Source organism: Fusarium subglutinans (assembly GCF_013396075.1).
Source record: "Fusarium subglutinans strain NRRL 66333 chromosome Unknown NRRL66333_c0000268, whole genome shotgun sequence".
Taxonomy (NCBI): Eukaryota; Fungi; Ascomycota; class Sordariomycetes; order Hypocreales; family Nectriaceae; genus Fusarium; species Fusarium subglutinans.
The window spans coordinates 18,949-38,890 of NW_023502331.1; the positions used below are offsets into that span (position 1 = coordinate 18,949).

Below are 19,942 nucleotides of genomic sequence, written 5' to 3' on the forward strand. Positions count from 1 at the left end.
GCTGAGCGTTGACCTGTGTCAACACAGCGCTTTACCTTAACTTGCCTATCTTCCTTTTCTTTAGCAGTGACAACATCAGCGGAAATGAGTGCTGAGCAATTTGACGAGTCCATTAGAGGTGCCTTGCCTCGTGACTTCGCTTGGGGTTTTGCCACAGCGGCAGCCCAAGTTGAAGGTTCGTGGAACAAGGACGGCAAAGGCGTTTCGATATGGGATACCTTTGCTCATACTCCAGGCAAGGTCAAAGATGGCAGTACTGGTGACGATGCTGTCAAGTCTTATGATCTTTACCAGACTGATATTGAGTGGCTTCGCAAGTACAATGTCACAGGTTATCGGTTCTCACTTTCATGGTCTCGAATCATCCCTATGGGCGGGAAGGATGACCCCGTCAATGAGGAGGGTATATCATACTACAATCGCTTAATCGATGAGCTTCTCGCCAACAAAATCACACCATTCGTCACTCTCTTTCATTGGGACATCCCTCAGACGTTGGAAGATCGTTATGGGGGAATGCTAGACAAGGATGCATACACTCCCGACTTTATTAGGTATGCGCGGGTATGTTTTGAGCGGTTCGGGGACCGCGTCAAACACTGGATCACATATAATGAGCCTGGCGTCTATTCTCTCGCTGGTTATGCCGCTGGGGTACATGCTCCTGGTCGATCCAGTTTCCGTGACCGTAATGAAGAGGGAGACAGCAGCACAGAACCCTTCATCGTCAGTCACACGGAACTCGTGTCGCATGCATACGTTGCCGATATGTATAAGCGCGATTTTAAACCCAAGCAAAATGGAAGTATCATGATCACGCTTCATGGCAATTGGTCTGAGCCATGGGACGTCGATGACCCGCTAGACCAAGAAGCGGCGGAACGAGCTAGGGAGTTCGAGATCGCCTGGTTCGGCGACCCTTTGTACAAGACAGGGGATTACCCGGAGTCTATGCGTGCACAGCTGGGTGACCGTCTCCCAAGATTCACACCGGAAGAAAGCAAGCTTGTACTGGGAAGCTCAGAGTTCTATGGCATGAACTCGTACTCAGCCTTTTACGTCCGTCATCGCGACGGGCCTGCTGATATTAATGATCATCTAGGCAACGTCGAGAAGCTTGCTGAGAATAAGAAAGGTGAATGGCGGGGTCCCATGAGCGACACCTACTGGCTGCGAACCGCGCCCTGGGGCTGGGCCAAGCTGCTGCGCTGGATCTGGAACCGCTATGGCATACCAATCTACATAACCGAGAATGGGACCACGGCACAGGGAGAGCATGAATGGAAGCCTGATGGCCCTGATGATGTTTTGGAAGATCTCTTTAGGGTTGACTTTTACAAGAGCTACCTCACAGAAGTCGCCAAAGCATCACAGGAAGGTGTTGTGATTAAATCATATTTTGGGTGGACCTTTACAGATAACTGGGAATGGGCCGCTGGTTTCTCGGACCGGTTTGGGGCAATATGGATCGATTTTGAGTCTGAAGATAAGACGAGGTATGCTAAGAGGTCTGGGTACTTCCTTGGGGCGTTTTTCAATCATCTCGTTAGTAAAGATTGAAAAATAATTATTTGGAGGTTGTAACCTAATCGCAGCAGGTGACCTGATCTCAAGTCAGATCCGCGAGTTGTTCTTCCTGACTGTATGCTAATTAGGTCTGGAAGCAATGTCTCCATTCCCTGTGGCTGGAATGTGGGGTCTATAGCGAAGAGTAAATATCTCCCTTGCAAGCCTTCAGCCAGCCACTTATACGCCAACACTTACTGACATTCTTACAACTAGACAACAAAGTCTTTTGTTAATATAAGCTTCAAGCAGAAAGTCTTATCTTATAAATTAAAGCATGCACACAAACAGTAAAATCTGGAGATATACTAATTTTTATAATAGCATTGGAGAGAATTAGTTTCTAGTCATACTGGCTGAGTCTCAAGACATACCACATAGTAAACACATATCAACGCCATTCTACTTCGGCGCAAGCAGACAAGGCCATGCCTAAAGCATACTTCGACCTACAGACTTACTTAATTTCGGTGAAACCGACCGGGCTTGATGGCCGGGCCTTTTAGGAGCTGAAAAGAACCATATAAAGATTACTTAGGGAATGTTACTAACAGATTTAGTTATAATCCCGTGCCTCGCTCTGCAGCTAGTCCCGTTACCTACTGCACAAGGATTAGACTAAAAGCCTTACTGTCCAGTAATGCGACAACAATATCGACAATGGAAAGGGCTAGACGCTCGGTTGCAATAACATCAAGGTCTAGACTCTTGGTGCTATAAGCCTGGTTTAGTAGTAAAAGGTAAATTAAAATATAAAATGCTTTTCATCTCTTTAAGTTAACACCATGCTCCTACTTAAGATAAATTTTATATTTTGTTTATTTCATACGTAGCCTTTTAAAATGGATTTACTAAAGAGAGTTTTAATACTCTTCTTGATTACTTCAGTATGCGCCATTCCTGCCATTGGCACACCTAGAGGAAGAGACATTCTGGAGCCAAGAGCAGGTATATAAGCACAGTCAGATTGAAGGAACTTGACTAATGTTCCTTTTTTACCATAGGCCTATTTTGCCAAGCTTCAGATCCAGACAATAAAGCTTTCAAGAATAATGCAGTTGCTGGATCTGCATTCTGCTCAACCTACATTCGACAAACTACAACTACCACTATAACTCCTACTTCAACTATTACTTCCACTCAGACCGCACTAGCAACAACTACGGCAACTGTATTCACTACCGTTTTGACTACATCCTCTATTAGCACCTTTACTACCTCAACAAAAAGAGGGTCAACTTTAATCACACTGACTAAAACTGCCCTTGTCACGGATACGATAACTGAGACATTTACAGCCCAGGCAACAAAGCGAGTTACTAACACAGTAATAAAAACAACGCCCATTACAGTTACATCTCACAGCAGCAAGACCGTCACTATAGCAGCTACAACGACTGCTACAATTAATATTAATACTACAGTTACAAAGCTTGTAACTAATGCTCTTACCAGTTTTGTTACTGGCAAAACTACCCTTTGGGTGACGTAAGTACATACGATACACACTGATGTTTTAAGCTAATAATTACTTATTTAGCACTACGTAAGTTTAAGCTGCGATAAATCTACGGAAGGGTGTAATTAACCATAAGTAGAGCATCTGCTCCAGTAGTGACCTCGGACCCAAGTATGTTTTTTCATTAATGGTGACTTATCTCATGACTTACCGGAATTTAGCCACAATTTACTGCAAAATTCGAGGTTATGCCAAATCCTCCGAATATATTCTGTTCCAAAAAAATCCCTTTCCCAACGTTGGCTTCTCTACCTGCAAGAGCTATTGCTTAGACCAACAGGACGACATTCCAGTTTACGGTTTTGGCTTTACTTCTACTGGTTGTTACTGCTATAACGAGCCAGTGTAAGTCGCTCTCTTTTGACCTTGTCTCTAATTGTTGGATTTATAACTAAACAATTTTAGATCTGATGCAATTGAGCCGAACAAGGAACTGGTGGCTATAAATTATGATATGTCCTGTGATTTTGCAGACCAGGTTAGTTAAAACTTTATATACGGAGACAGCCACCAGACGTTAACGTTTCTCGAGGATGGCTCCCAGCCTGTCAAGCGGGAATTACAGGAGCGTGCTGCCAAGACTACACCAGTGCCAAGCTTCTTGCCCAACAAAACGCCCAGTGTCGTCAGCAGTGCTTGTTCTTGCTTAATCACCAAACCTGCTGCTCGTCAGACCTTCAGCGTTTTTGCCGACCCTACGACTATCCAAGCTACAATGACAACTACCAAGGTAGTAACGATCAACAAGAAGAAGACTACTCTTTCTACTACACGCCAGACTGTTACCTCAACAGTTTTGACCACTTTGATAGCGACAGGAACTCAAAGTGTAACCAGAACTCAGCATACAACCAGTACTATTACCAAGCCGGTTACTGTCTTTATCACAAACTTTAACACAGTTACTGTGATACAGACTGTTACATCTTCTACGGTGAAGACTGATACTATCCCTGTTACCAAGGTTAATACTGTCCCATGGACTCGCCTTAGCACTATTCTTGTTACCAAGGGAGTCACCACTACGGTCGTGCGAACTGCCCCGACTCCGCAAATCGTCACGTCTACTGTTACGCAAGAAGGATCTATCAGTACTTATGTCCCCGAAATTACAATTTGGGGTACTGATGAGCCCGATTCCACGACCGAAGATGCCACAACTACACGTGCAATTATTCCTCCTCCAAATTCATCTTTTAGCGCGTCTGTGCAAACACCTGTCACACCGTCAAGGTCGGGTACGTCTATGATCGCAGCTGCGACCACTCCAGGTTCGAGTGCTTCGACGACTACTCCTGGCTGGCAGCTTCTGGACAACAACGCTGCGGCTATCAGCATTGTTGCTGACGGCTCTGATCTCTACGAGCTCCATAGCTCTGGTTTCATCTGGCTCTACACAGGTACCCCTATTACCGGTTGGCGACTATTAGGCAACAAGGCTTCAACTACCAAGATTGCTGCCTCAAAGGGTAATCTCTACCAACTTCGCAATACTGGTGAGATTTTCAGGTATACCGGTACTCCAGTCACGGGTTGGCAGTTGGTCGACAACAACGCTGCCGCTCTTGATATCCTAGCCAGCGGCAACGACCTATACCAACTGCACGAATCAGGATTCATCTATAAATACACGGGCACTCCTATAACCGGATGGCAACAGTTGGGCAATAGCAAGAATACCATGAGAATTGCCGCTTCCGGGGGAAACCTCTACCGACTCGACAATGACGGCACTATCTGGAAGTATAATGGAGTACCTCTCACTGGATGGGATAAGTTAAGAGCCTCAAACTCAGGGATCAAGGACATTGTAGCACGCAATGCTGATCTCTATGAGCTTGACAATAATGGAAATATCTGGCAGTATACTGGCGTTCCGATCACCGGCTGGAGGCAACTAGATAACAACTTTCGGACGACGCAGATTACTGCCGGAGCTGGAGGGTTTTATCAGCTTCATAACTGGGGGGCTATTTGGCAATATACCGGCACGCCTTTCACTGGCTGGAAGCTACTAGATGCAAACGCTACCTCCACCTACATTACCGCAGGGGACTCACTCTACCAGCTTCGAACCACTGGTTTTATCTTCAAGTATAACGAATAGGTTCAACAATCGTGGGTTCAATGGTCAAGCTGGTATTCGGTATCGAAAGTCGGGGTTCAGGTTGGTGTTCATTATCGATCAACAAAACACAACCCAAAGCGTCAAAAGGGGAGAGGGGGGTCAGTGGAGAAACTCTCGCTCAAAGGAACCAGATTGATAGAGGAGGGACTAAGGGAGGCTGCATGGTATAAGGGCATGCTACAGGCGGCCAACACAGGGAAATCAGTTCTCATTCATTTGTAACTAGACTGCTCGTTCAGCCATTCGTTAAATCACTTGTTGTGAATCTCCTCAAACCTAACATATACGCTCAAAATATTAATTGCCAATCTGAATTGAAGGGTACCCATTCAGCGGTAACATGTTGAATCTGCAACCATTCTCGATATACATCTGCAGGGTAGGTAAAGTGGTGACGGGCACCGAGTGTAAGGAACGATGGCGCTACGCCACTGTATTTTAGCATCAATTATCAGCCGTGCATCCGATTACGCTGGCCTCTACGAGCTGCATCTAGTTAGACCATGCCAAACCAATAACACGTCGTCAGCGTAACAGATTTGTTTGACTGCTCAGAAATATCATGCCGTTATAGATCTACCCAAAAACAAGAGACTGTATATTGTAATTTCATTCCATTGCTAGGTCGAGCTATAACTCGTGCAAAGTTCAGTTCCTTCATGTCCTTTCCAATGCTTCAACATTATGTTCGGTGTCGAACGCCACTCAATTTCATTAGTGAACAAGGCTTGCGCTTGGAATGCGTTTGCATTTGGCATCAAGTGTTTTGAACACAATGACGCACGCGACGAAGGTTTTGACGCGTAAATAGGATGTTATTTCCGGGTCAGCTCTCGGGCCCCATCTTACTTTAGTCCACCTTCTAGAATCACGATAATGACTGACGTCTAAACGCGACTGGCTTCAGCGAAAAAGCAGAATGCTCATATCAGTCGGGATAGTGTGTTCATTGTCCCTATCCCTTTTATGGCCGAGCACCTTACACTGACATCGTGACAGGCTATACAAGGAGTGTTGTTGGGATTGTCACTCTGTACAGTTGTCCTTCGATGCTGGACTAGACTTTACTATGAGAGAAAGACGCTCTCTCTTTCTGAGTACTTTGCATGCGTGGGCTGGATCTTCGCTTTGGGATGGTTTATAACTTCGACACTCTCTATGCTCATTCTGGTTCATCATCCCCCGGATGGAGATGGTCTTATCCCTAGTGTTGACTACCAGAAGGTAAGTGACTTTGAAACCTCTGGACGATACAAGCTCATTCGTCCTCGATTCCAGATAGTCTGGGTAGCCGAATACTTCTTCGATACAGGAATCTACTGGCCCAAACTCTCCATCCTCGCCTTCTATTGGTATCTTATACCGGATGTATTCCACTCCTTGAGAGTAACACTATACATAATCACGGCATACCTGATTTCTTGCATGACAATCTCAATCCTAATCAACACTCTGATAGCGAGGCCGATCTCAGATAATTGGTAAGATTGCCACAATCCAATCAATTGTATTAAAACTTGGGGTTAACTCCTCCAGGTCAGTTGAGAACCAGCTCAACTCCGCCTGGAACTCCCTGCCCAACTTTCTGACTCAGTGGTGCTTGAACTTTTCGACAGATCTAATATGCAAGTTGATCCCTGGGGCTAAAAACTGTCACAAGAGATGAGAGTATACTGACAAAGGCCCAGTGTTCTGTTTCCCCTTCTTCATTCTCAAACATCTGACTTTGCGCACTGAGCAGAAACTTGCCCTTGTCGGTGTCTTTTCCCTTGGTGCAATCACGATGTCAGCTAGTCTTGCCCGCTTCATCATCAGCAATACAGCAGATTATCAGCTTGATTATCCATCTGGCAGTAGGTACACAGTTCAAGGTTTTTGATAGATACTAACTGCGTTAAATACGTCCTCTGCATGGCCGAAATGGCGACTGCAGTTATCGTTGTCTGCCTCCCTGGCCTCAAGAAATTAATCATGCGATCGAGAACACCAACCAACACGACGAGTCAAGGGTTTAACTCGAACCAGTCAAGCTCAGGCCACTCTTCCAACATGACGGCGTCGAAATCGAGAACTGCATCACAGGCATACGCGGAATGGGGTGTCATGGACGATGAGATTGAGCTGCCTGCTCATCCCCATGAATCCCATTTACCCGGAGAGCTAAAGGATGTGGGGAAACTACTGTAGCATTTTCTGCAATCTGAGGTAATCGCTACAAGCGATAACATTATATATTAAGAAGGACCTTTGCTATCAATCTGATGCATCGTAGAAGAGACATTCAAGTACGCCCATTTCGTCCCACCCTTTTCCTCATGGTGCTTTGGAATACAGAACCTGACCATTTTTCTTGAATCCTGCGATTACGTTCTGTCCCTTGTCGCTAACAAGCCATTTGATAAACTCAGCTGCTTCTTTACCATTGGGTGCCTTTTCACTAATCAATGCATGGGCGGGATTCAACAATGGGTCATCCGCCTCATCGGTGCCCGCTTTGTAAACAACAGTCTGATTCCTGAGGTCTGCATCAAGGGACAGGATGGTACCACGGTCGGTAATCGTGTACTCTTGGAGGATAATCGCAGCCGTAAGAGCCTGGATCGGGAACGCGATGTATTGATGATACCATGTTGAGTAGGCAGTCGCCCAAGGAACCTGTCCTATCCCGGCCCATAGCAGGGTCTCTTTGATGTTGGTAGCAGACTTGTCATAGCGGCTCAGGAACCGAACAGGAGGCTCAGTAGCAGGGCCTTCGGCAGCTTCGTGAAGATTCGCAAACGTGGACATTATGTCATCACTTTTGGAGATATTTGCGGGATTCTCTTTGGGCCCGACGAGAAGGAAGTGATCGCGGAAAGCGTAGTAACTTGGACTTTTGGCGATGCCTTGTTTGATGGCAATCTCTTCCGCAGCTGGGTTGTACGTGATGCCAATGTCAGTCTCGCCCGTCTTGAGATACTGAATACTATAGGTGGTATCGCTCTTGATCCACCCCACCTGGAATGGTTTCTCGCCGTCTCCAACGCGGGTTTTAATGTATGCATTTGCAAGCTCTGGTCATCTCCGTTAGCATGGCCCTGCTTATTCCCATGAGGATTTTACCTTTGATCAACCCGCTTTGGCCTGCACCTCCGTTGGCAATTAGTAGCTTGATGGAGTCATTTTTCTTGTGATCAAAGCCACCTCCATAAATCGCGTCGGGAGTTACTGCTAAACAGCTACTGACGAGAAGAGAGATGGCAAGTAAATAGGATTTCATGGTGGATTCTTGATGAAGATTACTGAAGGAGTAAGAAGGAGTAAGAAGGATAAAGAAGTAGATTCAGAAATCGAAGAAAATTATAGGGGAAAGATTACAGTTATACCATTAGCAGGACTGGTAACTAGTAACGCCATGTAGGCCTGTTAAGATTGTGATGTCTCGCTTCGGCTGAGTTAAGATTGTGATGTCTCGCTTCGGCTGAGAATGTTGATTTGGTTGCCGTGCTACTACTAGTACTGTAGAAACGGGAAAGACATAGACAAATGCTTGGTGAAAATAATGCTTGAATATTCCTGTTGAGAGCCTGGTAATTGATTGACGCGGCTGGAGTTAGGTTGACTAAAATCACAATCGATTGCCCATGAACAACAATTTATTAACTCTCGGCAATAGGAGTTACGCGAAAATGAGGTTTACCTTTCAGACCGCTTATCCACTATTATTCCTATTTAACCGCTGCCAATCCATGGTTATAAATTTTTTAGTATTACTATTTCAATTACTAGCTAAACTTAATACATATACCCCTTTTTATATAGTTATATCTTATATATTTTTTTAAATTAAATATTACTTAAATAAATTAAATACGCTTTAAGTAAATAATTTTAATTCTACTATAGTATAAATAAAGTAAAAATAGTAAAAGAAGTTAGTAATTACTATAGTAATACTAAAAAATTTACAACTATGTGCCAATCTATGGGAATGCGTGTAGGAATGTTAGCAAGAGATAGAAAATAGGTCTAGTTAAATTCTTGGGTATGTACGTCTCTTGTACGAGTTGCATATACAATTATTCCCCACTTATCTTCCACGTGCGTTATTTAATTCCTTAATTCCATACCAACATCCCATTTCTTAAAGACACCGACTCTGACCGGCAGCAATTTGCAGTCAACGGCAGAAATGATACCTCTGACAGTCACAATTCCTCCCTCTTTTCACAGTTTCCCCGATTTACCATTAGAATTACGACTGAGAATCTGGCGCTACTCTTTTCTTCCCCGCTGCGTTGAACTCCATGCCCGCAGATCACATTACGCCGATAACTTCCAACACGGAGGTGTACCAAAATGGCAAAGTCGATGCTACAATCCCGCTGCACTGTCAGTGAATCTTGAGGCGAGATCGGTCGCAATGGACTATTATCGCGTTAAACTTCCCCTTGCAACGGTTGCGCCATATGAGCATGCTGGCGATGACGTAAACGACCCAAATCACGTCTTGTACATTAACCCTGCCGTCGACACCGTTGTTGTACTGGGTGACCTAGACTACAGCAGAATCTCACGACTGCTGACTGGCTTGCGAGTCGGTGATTTGGAGGGAAAGGGTCTGCAAAGTTTTGCTGTTAGTGCCAGCTGGACGTATCATCAAGGAGCTGGTGACACAATCAGAATGTTAGTCAAACACATGTTTCCCGAACTAGAACAGATGATCGTGTTTATGTATGATGAAAAAATGCCTCCTGCGGACTGGGCTGGTGGAACGTGTGAGCTGCGAGATTGCAGCCATACAGACTACTATAAACGGTATGCAATGGGAAGAGGCCAGCAAATGAGGGATGGTGATTGGGAGAAAAGAGTTACAGGTGATGGAACTGTGTTTTAGGCATGGATGGTAGGTGATGCTGATTCATTGACAGTTAAAGCTCAAGACATCTCAATGAGATGTATCAAGCTAATCACCCGAAGAAAAACAAACTTCAGCTTTTGGAAGGCATGTAGCCCAGTGCAGACAAATCTCCTAACTGAACAGAGAATAAAAGACAGAGACAATTGTCATTCTTATGTGCTGGTAACCTTTTGCCAAATGACACACTGCTGAAGTGACCCAGTCAGAGCCTCAATATTCTCCTCTTTCGTTCCATTGACGTCAATCTGCAGCCATTAGTTCATGTCCCTCATTCAGGTACAGTCGAGGACCTACGAATACCAAGATACCACGGTTGCGATACTCTTCCTCGACTGGGACTGTCTCGAGCTCATACTCCTTGAAGCGCTTCTCAAACTTGTCTGCGCTGTCGTTGGTGTCTCTGGCCCGACCCAAATATCTGGCTCTGGCGTTTTCCTTGGTGATCTGGAACGAGAGTACGAGATCTGGCTTGATATCGAGGCTGACCCTGCCATCATCCCCTGGAGCGAGAGGCATCATGTCCTGGAAAGGCCATGTTCCGAAGGAGTCCAATTGTTCAATGCATCGCGGATACCCGTCGATCAAGATACCTTTCACTTCGGACTCATTGCGGTTAATGGCGTCGAGAACTTCGCGGTAAATGAAGGGGTTGAGATCCTCAGAGGTCAGGAAACCTTGATTGTCGAGCTTGCTCTGAATCTTTGCAGCGAGTTCTGTGGAGCGATTGACGCGCATCCAAGCACGCAGGCCATCACCAACAGAGTAGTGCACGAGGTTGTGTTTCTGCGCGAGATATGCCGACAGCGTTCCTTTCCCCGCACCGGGAGCCCCTAGAGCCTGGTTAGAAGTGGTGGCGGGAGAGATAAAGTGGAGGGCAGGAATGAGTGTACCAATGATGAAGACGATGGCAAAGTCGCGGCTGTTGCCGCCCGATTTGGCCTGCAGCTTCATTGTGTTGTTGGTTTGAAGATGGTGGAGTTGGGCTGTCGCTGAGGCTTTAATCTTATCGTGACACAGCCTCGAGTAACACAAAGGCAACCCAATTGACAGTGAATCATTACCAATCTAAAGAGACCAGAGATCGTAATAGTGTCACGTGCGGGGACATCATTGCCCCCGCTTCACTTGACTTGAGAACCCTAATGAACCTACCTACCTACCTTCTGTGCATTATTTACCAGTCGAAGAACGGTTCTTTATCACCCAAACAGTGAATAATTTGCTTCTTATCTTGATCATATCTCTTTTACGACAAGTACCAGAACATGGCGCTTCTTCCCCTTCTCAGTGAACTACACCTATTGTATCGCTTTATTATTGGTGTTGTCGGTGTTTTGGGTATTCGCTGGATCGTGTCTCGAAAGCAGCCCAACACAGGGGTTGCTAGACCTTCTCCCAAGGAGTTTACCAAGGAGTCTAATATTCCAGTGTCTGTCAACTATTTTCCTTCTCGAAAATGCAACTACACCTGCGGGTTCTGCTTCCATACCGATACCTCATCCTACGTCCTCCCGATTGATGAAGCAAAGCGCGGCTTGAAACTGTTGAGGGAAGCTGGTATGCGAAAGCTCAATATTGCTGGTGGCGAACCATTCCTCTACCCTCGTCTCTTGACCGAATTGCTCCAGTTTGGCAAGGAGGAACTTGGCCTCGAAAGTATCAGCATCGTGAGCAACGGCAGCAAAATTACAGAGAAATGGATGCGTGAGAATTGCCAATGGCTAGACATTCTTGCTATCTCATGTGATTCGTTCAATCCTGAGACGAACAAGAAGATTGGACGGGGCGACGATGGAGGGAATGTGATCCGGCTTTTCCGCATTGCGGAATGGTGCAGGGAATACGGCATCAAGTTCAAGTTAAACACGGTTGTCAACATCCACAATTGGAATGAGGACATGTCACCTGAGATCGATGAACTCGCGCCCTTCCGATGGAAAGTGTTCCAGTGTCTGCTGGTCGCCGGCGAGAATGAAGACGCGACCCGACTACGAGATGCGAGAGCGTTTCTCGTGACCGACGAGCAATGGAAGACATTCTGCGACCGGCATAAACATCTTCCGTGCTACGTTCCCGAAGATACAAATGCCATGGCGAGCAGCTACTTACTCCTGGATGAATACATGTGCTTTTTGGACAAGGGCGAGGGCATGATGACAAAGAGCGAATCGATCTTGAAGGTCGGCGTTGAGAAGGCAATGAGTCAGGTTGTCTGGGACAAGGGTTCTTTTCTTGATCGCGGTGGTATTTATGACTGGGGAAGATCCGATATGGCGAAGGAAATTGGTTGCAGCGGCGGTAGTAATGAGAAGCTGCAGTGGTGATAGTCAATCGCGATAATCTACTCATTTGATGAGCTGGAGTCGATCTCGGAAAGGATGATAGTGTCGGAAACTGTATCAACACTGGTCGGGTGTAAACACGAGCGAACAATAAATCTGATTCGTCCTCGCATAATCCTGCCTCAGTTGGTCTAGTGCGTCTCCCCAAAACGCGATTCCTTATCTGGTTTAAGCTTATCCTGTACCACATGACAACGCCTCCGCACTCGCATTGAGATATCGGCTTCGCCTATCATGCCAAACGCGGGGAGCGAGCAAGTTGGTATAAGTCACCAAAAACCCCTACCGAACTGTTATCCTGCACGACCCTGACCAGTTCTATAACTCGTATGACTTTCGCCACGTATCAATCTTGGCTCTCGAGTGAAATTCTTATTCACCCCTCCTATACCATCAACCTTTTCATTATGCACCGCGAAACATATCAGCCGAGTCTCAAGTCACAAGATACCAAAGAGGTCTCTGAAATGCCTACCAAGACAGATCGAGATGCCGCTGAATGCGGATCGATTTCTCCTGGCGGTGTCACAGTCCAGACACTGAAACCGTTCACGACACTATCTGCCCTTGGTATCGGCTATGGCACAACAAACACCGCCGTCGGCCTTCTTCTCGTCCTCGGAAGTACTCTTCCAATGGGGGGATCGCCTCTCTTCTTCTGGGGGTTCCTTGTCATGGCGGTTGTTGGTCTTGCAACAGCTACAACATTGGCAGAGCTCGCATCGGCCATGCCTCATCCCGGCGGACAGTATATATGGGTCAATCGCTTATCCCCGCCCCGATATCGTCGCTTTCTGTCATACACTATCGCTGTAGTCAGCTGGCTTGCTGCGGTTGCTACAGGCGCATCGGCGTGTCTCTCAGTGCCTACGGGCTTCTGTGCCATTATATCTCTACTGAACCCCAACTTTGTGTACAAGCGCTGGATGGGCTTTGTTGGTTTTCAACTGCTGAATATTTTGACTGTTATCTGCGCCAGCTTTGAGCATGCCCTCCCACGAATATCAAAGATTATGCTGCTCTTCAGCTGTCTGACCATTGGTGTTATCTTCATCACGCTGTTCGCCATGTCTGACAGTCACGCTTCTGCGAAGGACTACTTCACAACCTCGGTTAATATTTCAGGATGGCCAAAGGGAATTGCCTTCATCATTGGGATGAATGGGGCCAACTGGAGTTTCTCATGCCTCGACGTTGCCACTCACTTGGCTGAAGAAATGCCATCGCCCAGCACCGATATTCCCAAAGCTCTGATGTGGACTATCGTTGTTGGATTTGGCTCTGGGCTCTTGGTTGTTACCTCAGTTCTCGTCAATGTACCAACTATAGATGGAGCCGCGGACAACTCAGCTCTTTCTCTGTTCTACATGATTACCAAGAGTAAAGCAGCTGCTGTCGGCTTGTGGATTCCTGTTCTTATCACAACGGCTGGCGCGGTTTGGTCGATCCAGACATGGCAGTCCCGCCTTGCTTGGACCATCAGCCGCGAAGGTGGCTTTCCGTTGCATCGCCATCTCAGCAAACTTGCCCCTGCTCCTTTTCATACACCCATATGGTCGTTGATCTGGTCCGCCTCTGGAACTGCCCTCTTCGGCTGCCTCTATCTTGGGTCGGATCTCGCCTTCAACTCTCTGATCTCAACAGGTCTACTGCTCCAATACATCAGCTACAGTGTCCCTGTCGTATTAGTTCTTATGCAGGGACGCCGCAACTTTCAGCACGGCCCTTTCTGGTACCCCAAGCTTGGACTGATTGCCAACATTGTCATGTTGTCATGGACAATGGTGGCACTAGTTTTCTACTGCTTTCCTTACTACACACCTGTCACGGCTGTGCAGATGAATTATGCTTCCCCAGTCCTGGTCGGAATTGCTCTGTTGTCTTTGTGCTTTTGGTTCTTCCATGCCAAGAAGAATTATGAAGTGAAGGAGATTTGGAATGCCTGAGGAGTGCATAGAGTAGATAATATTTAATTGATGCTTTAGTACCTCAATAGTGCGGTCAACCAATATTGAACAATCTCTTGTAACAGCTTGTGCTAGTAATTCCTTGATCGACCAGGAGCTACAGAACCGATGAACGCTCGGTAAAGCCAACTACAACAGTTAATTCTATATCTCCTTCGCTGCTCCTGGCGGCGCTAAGTCATATGATCCGAGTTCTGGAGCTGGCTAGCACAGGCACTAAACAACTTATCGTAAAAAGCGGGGGAATCCACCACCTTCATCTTGTAACATCTTCCCCTTTGCCACGTTCTTATCTCCCTTCAATCCTGAAACGAATTGAGTCACTGCGCTCCTGAGAAAGAGTGATGATGCAGCAATCGAGCAAAATCTCGCACTCAAAGTCTCGCAATGGGTGTCTTAGGTGCAAAGCAAAAAAGGTAAGCACATCCAAAGAAATGCGCGTCCATCAGCTCACGTTTTGAGAGGTTAAATGCGATGAGCGCAAGCCTGCTTGCACCCGTTGTGAGGATCAAAACTATGAATGTCCAGGATATGCACTGAATGTGCGTTGGTCCCAAAAACACCAAACGAGGCCCAATACTGGTGAGAGCTCTTTACGTCAAAAGAAGGTAAAGAGTCGCATCAACGTTTCTTCCAATATGGCAGCCGAAAGTTTTCACCAGATGAACGGATGGCTCGATTCCCCATCTCAACTGGACTTTCTCATGCCAGCAGAGATGTTCAACATCGATAATTTATCGCAAGACCTCCTTAGGCCTGAATCCTCGCCGCGAATCAACAACAGTATGCTGGATTCGCCTGGCGGGAACTTGACAGTCTGGACTCTCCCTGAAGACCCAGGGTCAACATTCAGCATCGAGGAACCAACGGGACAGTTATTCGGTGATTTCACGAGTCATCCAATGTTTCAATCTCAGGACTCAACGCAGGAAGAACAATCTCTCGTCCAGGCTCGACACTCAAGCCTTGACCCGCATCGTCGCATGTCCAACACCCCAACCACTCTATCTGAATACTTTTTCCGCGAAGTCATTACTCTTTACTGCTCTTGGGATAGTGAACTTAATGTCATGCGCAACATCATTGAGAAAATGTGGCAGTCTTCAGGAGTGCTCTATCATACCATCCAGAGCATGGCCGCCGCATGTTTGTCAAAAGACTTTCCGCACCTGCTACCGGTTGCGCGAGAGGAACGCTCACAAGCGCTTCAGCTTGTGAAGAATAGACCTCAAGAGGTAGAGAAACGGGTGATGCTGCTTGCATCCATGCTTCTTGGCCATACATCGAGCTGGCTAAGCCCTCATAACCTTGCAACCGAGACGTTTCGAGCAAGCCAAAGCATTCTGGATGAGATTACCGGTGAGAACAGCAACAGCTCAGAGATGTTGTTTTTCAGAGACACCATGGACTACTGGGCCATGCTTCTGGTCTACCTCACAGATAGAAACGAACTGGGAGAGTACCATCGAGAGGAACGGATTGGACCCGCAAACTTAATGAAACCAATCGAACCACATCCCTACTCCGGCATTTCGCAAGATATGGTTCGCGCACTGACCGATACGGGGATACTCATTTTTCAATACCGGAAACACATGTCTACGATGAAATTCATGACTGAAAGCGATCTTGACGTATTCAGAACTGCATTGCGCGACGGAAGACGGCTGGAACGCACCTTTTTAGCACACCGAGTGCCAAATGCAGTCCAAACGAAGAACCCTGGTGATCCAAAGACACCACTGAAGCATTTGGAACTTATGGATGAAGCCTATCGATGTACAGGGTTGTTGCAGCTCTACCGAGTCTTTCCCGATCTTTTGAACGAACGATACTCACCTTGGAATAAGGATCATATTCTACGGCCTTTACCAGCACAACAAGTGCCAACAAAGGAGGAGAGACAGCTGTGGCTGACACAATTTGCTCTGTATACCCTTGGTATCTTGGAGGAGATTCCGTTTGAATCAAGAACTCGCAGTGCCCAGCCGTTCGTTATGGTTGCCATATCCGGGGAACTCAGGCAGAGCTCTCACAGGCATCAAGGATCTGAGGTCTCTATCACAGACCCCGGAATGCTGAGCATTGACAGTGTGTCTATCGAAGTATCTCGGGCTCGGAAGTTTGTCAGCTCCCGTCTGTCTGCATATACACACATCTTGCCCTTGCGAAAGAGCCAAGTCATCTTGGAGCTAATTAATCAAGTTTGGTCGGCAATTGACGATGGACAGGAGGATGCTTACTGGTTGGATATTGCTTACGAGAAGAAATTGGGCACAATGATGGGGTAGTGTAGTTGTAGTTGGTGGCTGAAAGTTGTGTCGAGGAAGTTCATGATGCTATAGACTATTCTATTTCACTGTCCAACATCTCACAACTTTCCCTCCTTGGCGCCGCCAGGGAGAGCGATCTTTGCAAACTTGAGCAGTGTTTGATAAGCTGTGAGCTTGGTCTTTAGGCGTTCTTCTGTGACGAGAAATGCGCTAGGAAACCACTCGCTGACATCTTCGCCAAGTATCATTTTGACCAACGCCTCACCCGTCAGCCAGCACTTGTCCATTCCATAGCCGTTGAATCCTGCAGCTATCCACTGTCCATCGTCACCAATATTGCCCGTCAAAGACTCGGATATCTTGCCAACTATAGGTAGTCCATCTGCTGTATGTCCTTGAATGCCCGACCAAATGGACTCTATCTCTGAAACAGTTTCCGATCCCCAGCCGTTTAAAAACAATTTTGGTAAAACATTAGAGAGTGCCTGCCTTGCTTCTTTAGGAACATAAGTATCATCTGCAGTCAGGACGTCCTTCATATAAGCCGTCTCGTTCCCGATCCAGATGCTCCCCGTCAGAGCATTTTGCTGCAAATAATAGAGTCCAGTGTCAAAGAAGCCAGTTTCGGCATCCAGAGTTGACTTGTGAGACAGGCTCCAAGATCTTGTTCCTTTGTATTTTGGGAACATCGGTCCCGGCTTTTGAACTGACATTGTTCCTCGGAATGGATAAAGACCTCCGGCCAAGTTGGGCAGCAAGTGCGCTGCGTGCCCATTCGTACAATGTATGACCCTTTTTGCTAGGATGCTCCCCCTTGGGGTAATGATGGTGTAGGGATATAGTCCCCGGGAGAACTCAACGCGAGTGACTGGTGTGTTTGTCTCAATATTTAGTCGACCAGAGTACTTGCTCAACAAGCGTTCGTAAATACCAGTCAGCAGACGATAGGGCCAAATTGCACCAGCTTCATGCTCAACAGCCCCAGATGCATTCTTGATATTCCATCTCTGTTATTTGTCAGACTTGCTGTGACTCCATTCCAGCATGAACTCGGAACGTACCTCTGGAACCTGGTCTCGTTCAATTATACTGTGATAAGCCCTGTGCTCTGGCACTTTGTCCTGGAAACCCAGAACCGAGCTCTTTGCAGAAGCCCATGTCTCGTCGTCACCAACAGCCATGACCTTTAGGACATCTCGTATCTCGCACTCTTCTTGTAAAGCACTATCGAACTCCCTGACCAGTCTCATCAAATGCTCAATATTCATGATGCTGAAGCGAGTGATCTCCTTTGCCGCTTCCGTTCCATGTTGTTCAGCCAGAGGGCCGAATGTATGCCCAGACGCAGTGACAAGATGACCCCCATTCCGTCCTGTTGCTCCACTGACCAGAGTGCGGGCCTCAAACACCGTTACACGTGAGTTTGCTGCAGACGGGTGTTCTAGGAGTGCCTTTGTGACACTGCAACCAGTGATTCCAGAGCCAATCACCGCAAAATCAGTGAGCTCTGGAAGATCTCTCGACTGTATAGAGGCTAGAGATGGATGGGGAGGAACCTGCCAAGCTGACACTGTTGGATGTGGCCTGGGTAGTCCCGGGTCTTGACGGATTGCCTTTGAAACGTTGTTGAGAAACCGGGCTGTAGCTGAGTCTGGATTCTCGTCAGTAACTAGGCTCGTGTTCCCGGTTCAAGGACATACTGAGATACAGGTTCAGCTCGTCGTCCGAACCAGGCCTGATTTGGCTTTCAATCTGTGTCTTATCGGCTGCCATGTCTGCTGTTTTACTATATCTAATTAAGTAGAAAGTGAGTAATCTCTCTCTCTATATCACACTGGAAGAAGTCCGCCTTAGAACACAGAAGTGACTGCACCAGTTGAGGACAAGGTACCAAGGTACCGCTGCCTCATTGTCTAAGTCCGAGTTGAGATTGTGCCGACGCTGCGACTTACTGTGTTTGGAAAGTGTATGCGAGGGAGATAACGACAACGAAATGCGATTGGCGGGGTCAGGCATCTCCCCACTTGCAACAAGCCATGAATTTCCAACTAAGCTTAATCCGAGATAAGCCACAAAATAGCTTCCATCTGAAGAAACATTGTGAGGGGTAATAAGTCATCCCTGCCTCAATCTCATTGTTAGTGGGTTGAATCCGGCGAACCTTCATGCGAAACCGGGGAACCAAGTAATATCGATTCTTGGTCATATTTCATCCAAAGCACTTTTCTTCTACCGTTAGACTTTTCGATTCTAGTCACAGAGATACTCCAACATTTCTCAAATCTACCAATACCCTTCTAGCTCACGGGTAACTAAGTCTCAAAAATTCAAAATGGGGATTTATATCACCGACCTCACAGAGGCAGACATTCCAGGAGCAGTGGAGGCAGTACAGTAAGTGTGAAACATATCGGTCAGCTCTGCAATTGCTGACTCGACAGGCAAGCCTTTGTAGGAGATCCTTATAACGTGTGGGTTTACGACCAAACGAAAGTGAGTGCAGAACAGCCGTCATGGAAGCTTTTACCAACGATCCCAATGCTCACGGTTGTTCAAGTTCGACCGTCAGCGGAACTTTGAATCTCTTGCCATTCGAATGAGGTGGGGAATGCGCAATGGAATCTTTCACGTTGCCAAAGAAGAAAAGAGCGATAAAGTACTGGGTGTTGCCATGTGGCTACGTCCCCAACCAGCAGATCAGCCGCCGACATGGAATGACTGGTTCGAGAACTGGAAGCTTTACTTTGGGCAAGTACGCATGAACTTGTGGTACGGTCGGGGAGGTTTAAATGTCAAAGTATGTCAACCGAGATGCTGCCTAATTGAAGGAGTTGCTGACCAAGACTAGCGTTATTATATCTGGAAAGATGCCCAAGCCGGTGCCCAGTCAGCCTTGTGGAAGGATCCCCGAGGCTACTTCTTTCTTAACATCATGGTTGTCGTCCCCGAGGCTCAAGGCAAAGGAGTCGGTGCCAAATTAATGAAAGCCGTTACAGACGAGGCCGACACCAAAGACATGAGATGCTACTTGGAGTCAAGCCGTGATGTCCCCAACGTGGCTATTTACGGACGCCTAGGGTTCAAGTTCCAGAAGGAAATGATTTGCGATGATGACGGCGACGCGATCAAGTTATTCACAATGATAAGGGAACCCCATGCTGAGCCATCCAACGGGAGGTAGACCTCAGATGTATAAATGACAAAACTAAATAGGAAATAGCCTTTCGATACAGCATAGCCAAGTCTT

The 19,942-nt window shown here is 46.8% G+C and overlaps 9 protein-coding genes across 9 annotated transcripts; 6 read left to right on the forward strand and 3 right to left on the reverse strand.

The window, feature by feature from the left end:
- Positions 1 to 84: 84 nt before the first annotated feature.
- Positions 85 to 5,192, forward strand: FSUBG_12436 (beta-glucosidase; the record flags this gene model as incomplete). The annotated part of the gene is made up of 7 exons (XM_036677224.1): positions 85 to 1,496; positions 3,022 to 3,054; positions 3,107 to 3,112; positions 3,165 to 3,196; positions 3,247 to 3,430; positions 3,491 to 3,563; positions 3,630 to 5,192. The coding sequence occupies 7 exons, from the start codon at positions 85 to 87 to the stop codon at positions 5,190 to 5,192; spliced, it is 3,303 nt and encodes a 1,100-aa protein (XP_036532083.1).
- A 2,334-nt stretch (positions 5,193 to 7,526) lies between these two features.
- On the reverse strand, positions 7,527 to 8,472 carry FSUBG_12437 (extracellular tungstate binding protein; the record flags this gene model as incomplete). Its single annotated transcript, XM_036677225.1, has 2 exons — positions 7,527 to 8,266; positions 8,316 to 8,472. 2 exons carry the CDS (start codon positions 8,470 to 8,472, stop codon positions 7,527 to 7,529), a joined length of 897 nt encoding a protein of 298 aa, XP_036532084.1.
- A 1,143-nt stretch (positions 8,473 to 9,615) lies between these two features.
- Positions 9,616 to 10,089, forward strand: FSUBG_12438 (uncharacterized protein; the record flags this gene model as incomplete). The annotated part of the gene is made up of 1 exon (XM_036677226.1): positions 9,616 to 10,089. One exon carries the CDS (start codon positions 9,616 to 9,618, stop codon positions 10,087 to 10,089), a length of 474 nt encoding a protein of 157 aa, XP_036532085.1.
- Positions 10,090 to 10,265: 176 nt separating this feature from the next.
- On the reverse strand, positions 10,266 to 11,064 carry FSUBG_12439 (adenylate kinase; the record flags this gene model as incomplete). The annotated part of the gene is made up of 2 exons (XM_036677227.1): positions 10,266 to 10,358; positions 10,408 to 11,064. 2 exons carry the CDS (start codon positions 11,062 to 11,064, stop codon positions 10,266 to 10,268), a joined length of 750 nt encoding a protein of 249 aa, XP_036532086.1.
- Positions 11,065 to 11,378: 314 nt separating this feature from the next.
- Positions 11,379 to 12,437, forward strand: FSUBG_12440 (radical s-adenosyl methionine domain protein; the record flags this gene model as incomplete). The annotated part of the gene is made up of 1 exon (XM_036677229.1): positions 11,379 to 12,437. The coding sequence occupies one exon, from the start codon at positions 11,379 to 11,381 to the stop codon at positions 12,435 to 12,437; it is 1,059 nt and encodes a 352-aa protein (XP_036532087.1).
- Positions 12,438 to 12,862: 425 nt separating this feature from the next.
- On the forward strand, positions 12,863 to 14,401 carry FSUBG_12441 (HNM1-choline permease; the record flags this gene model as incomplete). The annotated part of the gene is made up of 1 exon (XM_036677230.1): positions 12,863 to 14,401. The coding sequence occupies one exon, from the start codon at positions 12,863 to 12,865 to the stop codon at positions 14,399 to 14,401; it is 1,539 nt and encodes a 512-aa protein (XP_036532088.1).
- A 659-nt stretch (positions 14,402 to 15,060) lies between these two features.
- Positions 15,061 to 16,713, forward strand: FSUBG_12442 (C6 zinc finger domain protein; the record flags this gene model as incomplete). Its single annotated transcript, XM_036677231.1, has 1 exon — positions 15,061 to 16,713. One exon carries the CDS (start codon positions 15,061 to 15,063, stop codon positions 16,711 to 16,713), a length of 1,653 nt encoding a protein of 550 aa, XP_036532089.1.
- An 80-nt stretch (positions 16,714 to 16,793) lies between these two features.
- FSUBG_12443 (FAD dependent oxidoreductase superfamily) lies at positions 16,794 to 18,468 on the reverse strand (the record flags this gene model as incomplete). The annotated part of the gene is made up of 3 exons (XM_036677232.1): positions 16,794 to 17,702; positions 17,757 to 18,346; positions 18,396 to 18,468. 3 exons carry the CDS (start codon positions 18,466 to 18,468, stop codon positions 16,794 to 16,796), a joined length of 1,572 nt encoding a protein of 523 aa, XP_036532090.1.
- Positions 18,469 to 19,027: 559 nt separating this feature from the next.
- On the forward strand, positions 19,028 to 19,876 carry FSUBG_12444 (acetyltransferase GNAT family; the record flags this gene model as incomplete). Its single annotated transcript, XM_036677233.1, has 4 exons — positions 19,028 to 19,089; positions 19,137 to 19,188; positions 19,253 to 19,492; positions 19,544 to 19,876. 4 exons carry the CDS (start codon positions 19,028 to 19,030, stop codon positions 19,874 to 19,876), a joined length of 687 nt encoding a protein of 228 aa, XP_036532091.1.
- Between the last annotated feature and the right edge of the window lie 66 nt (positions 19,877 to 19,942).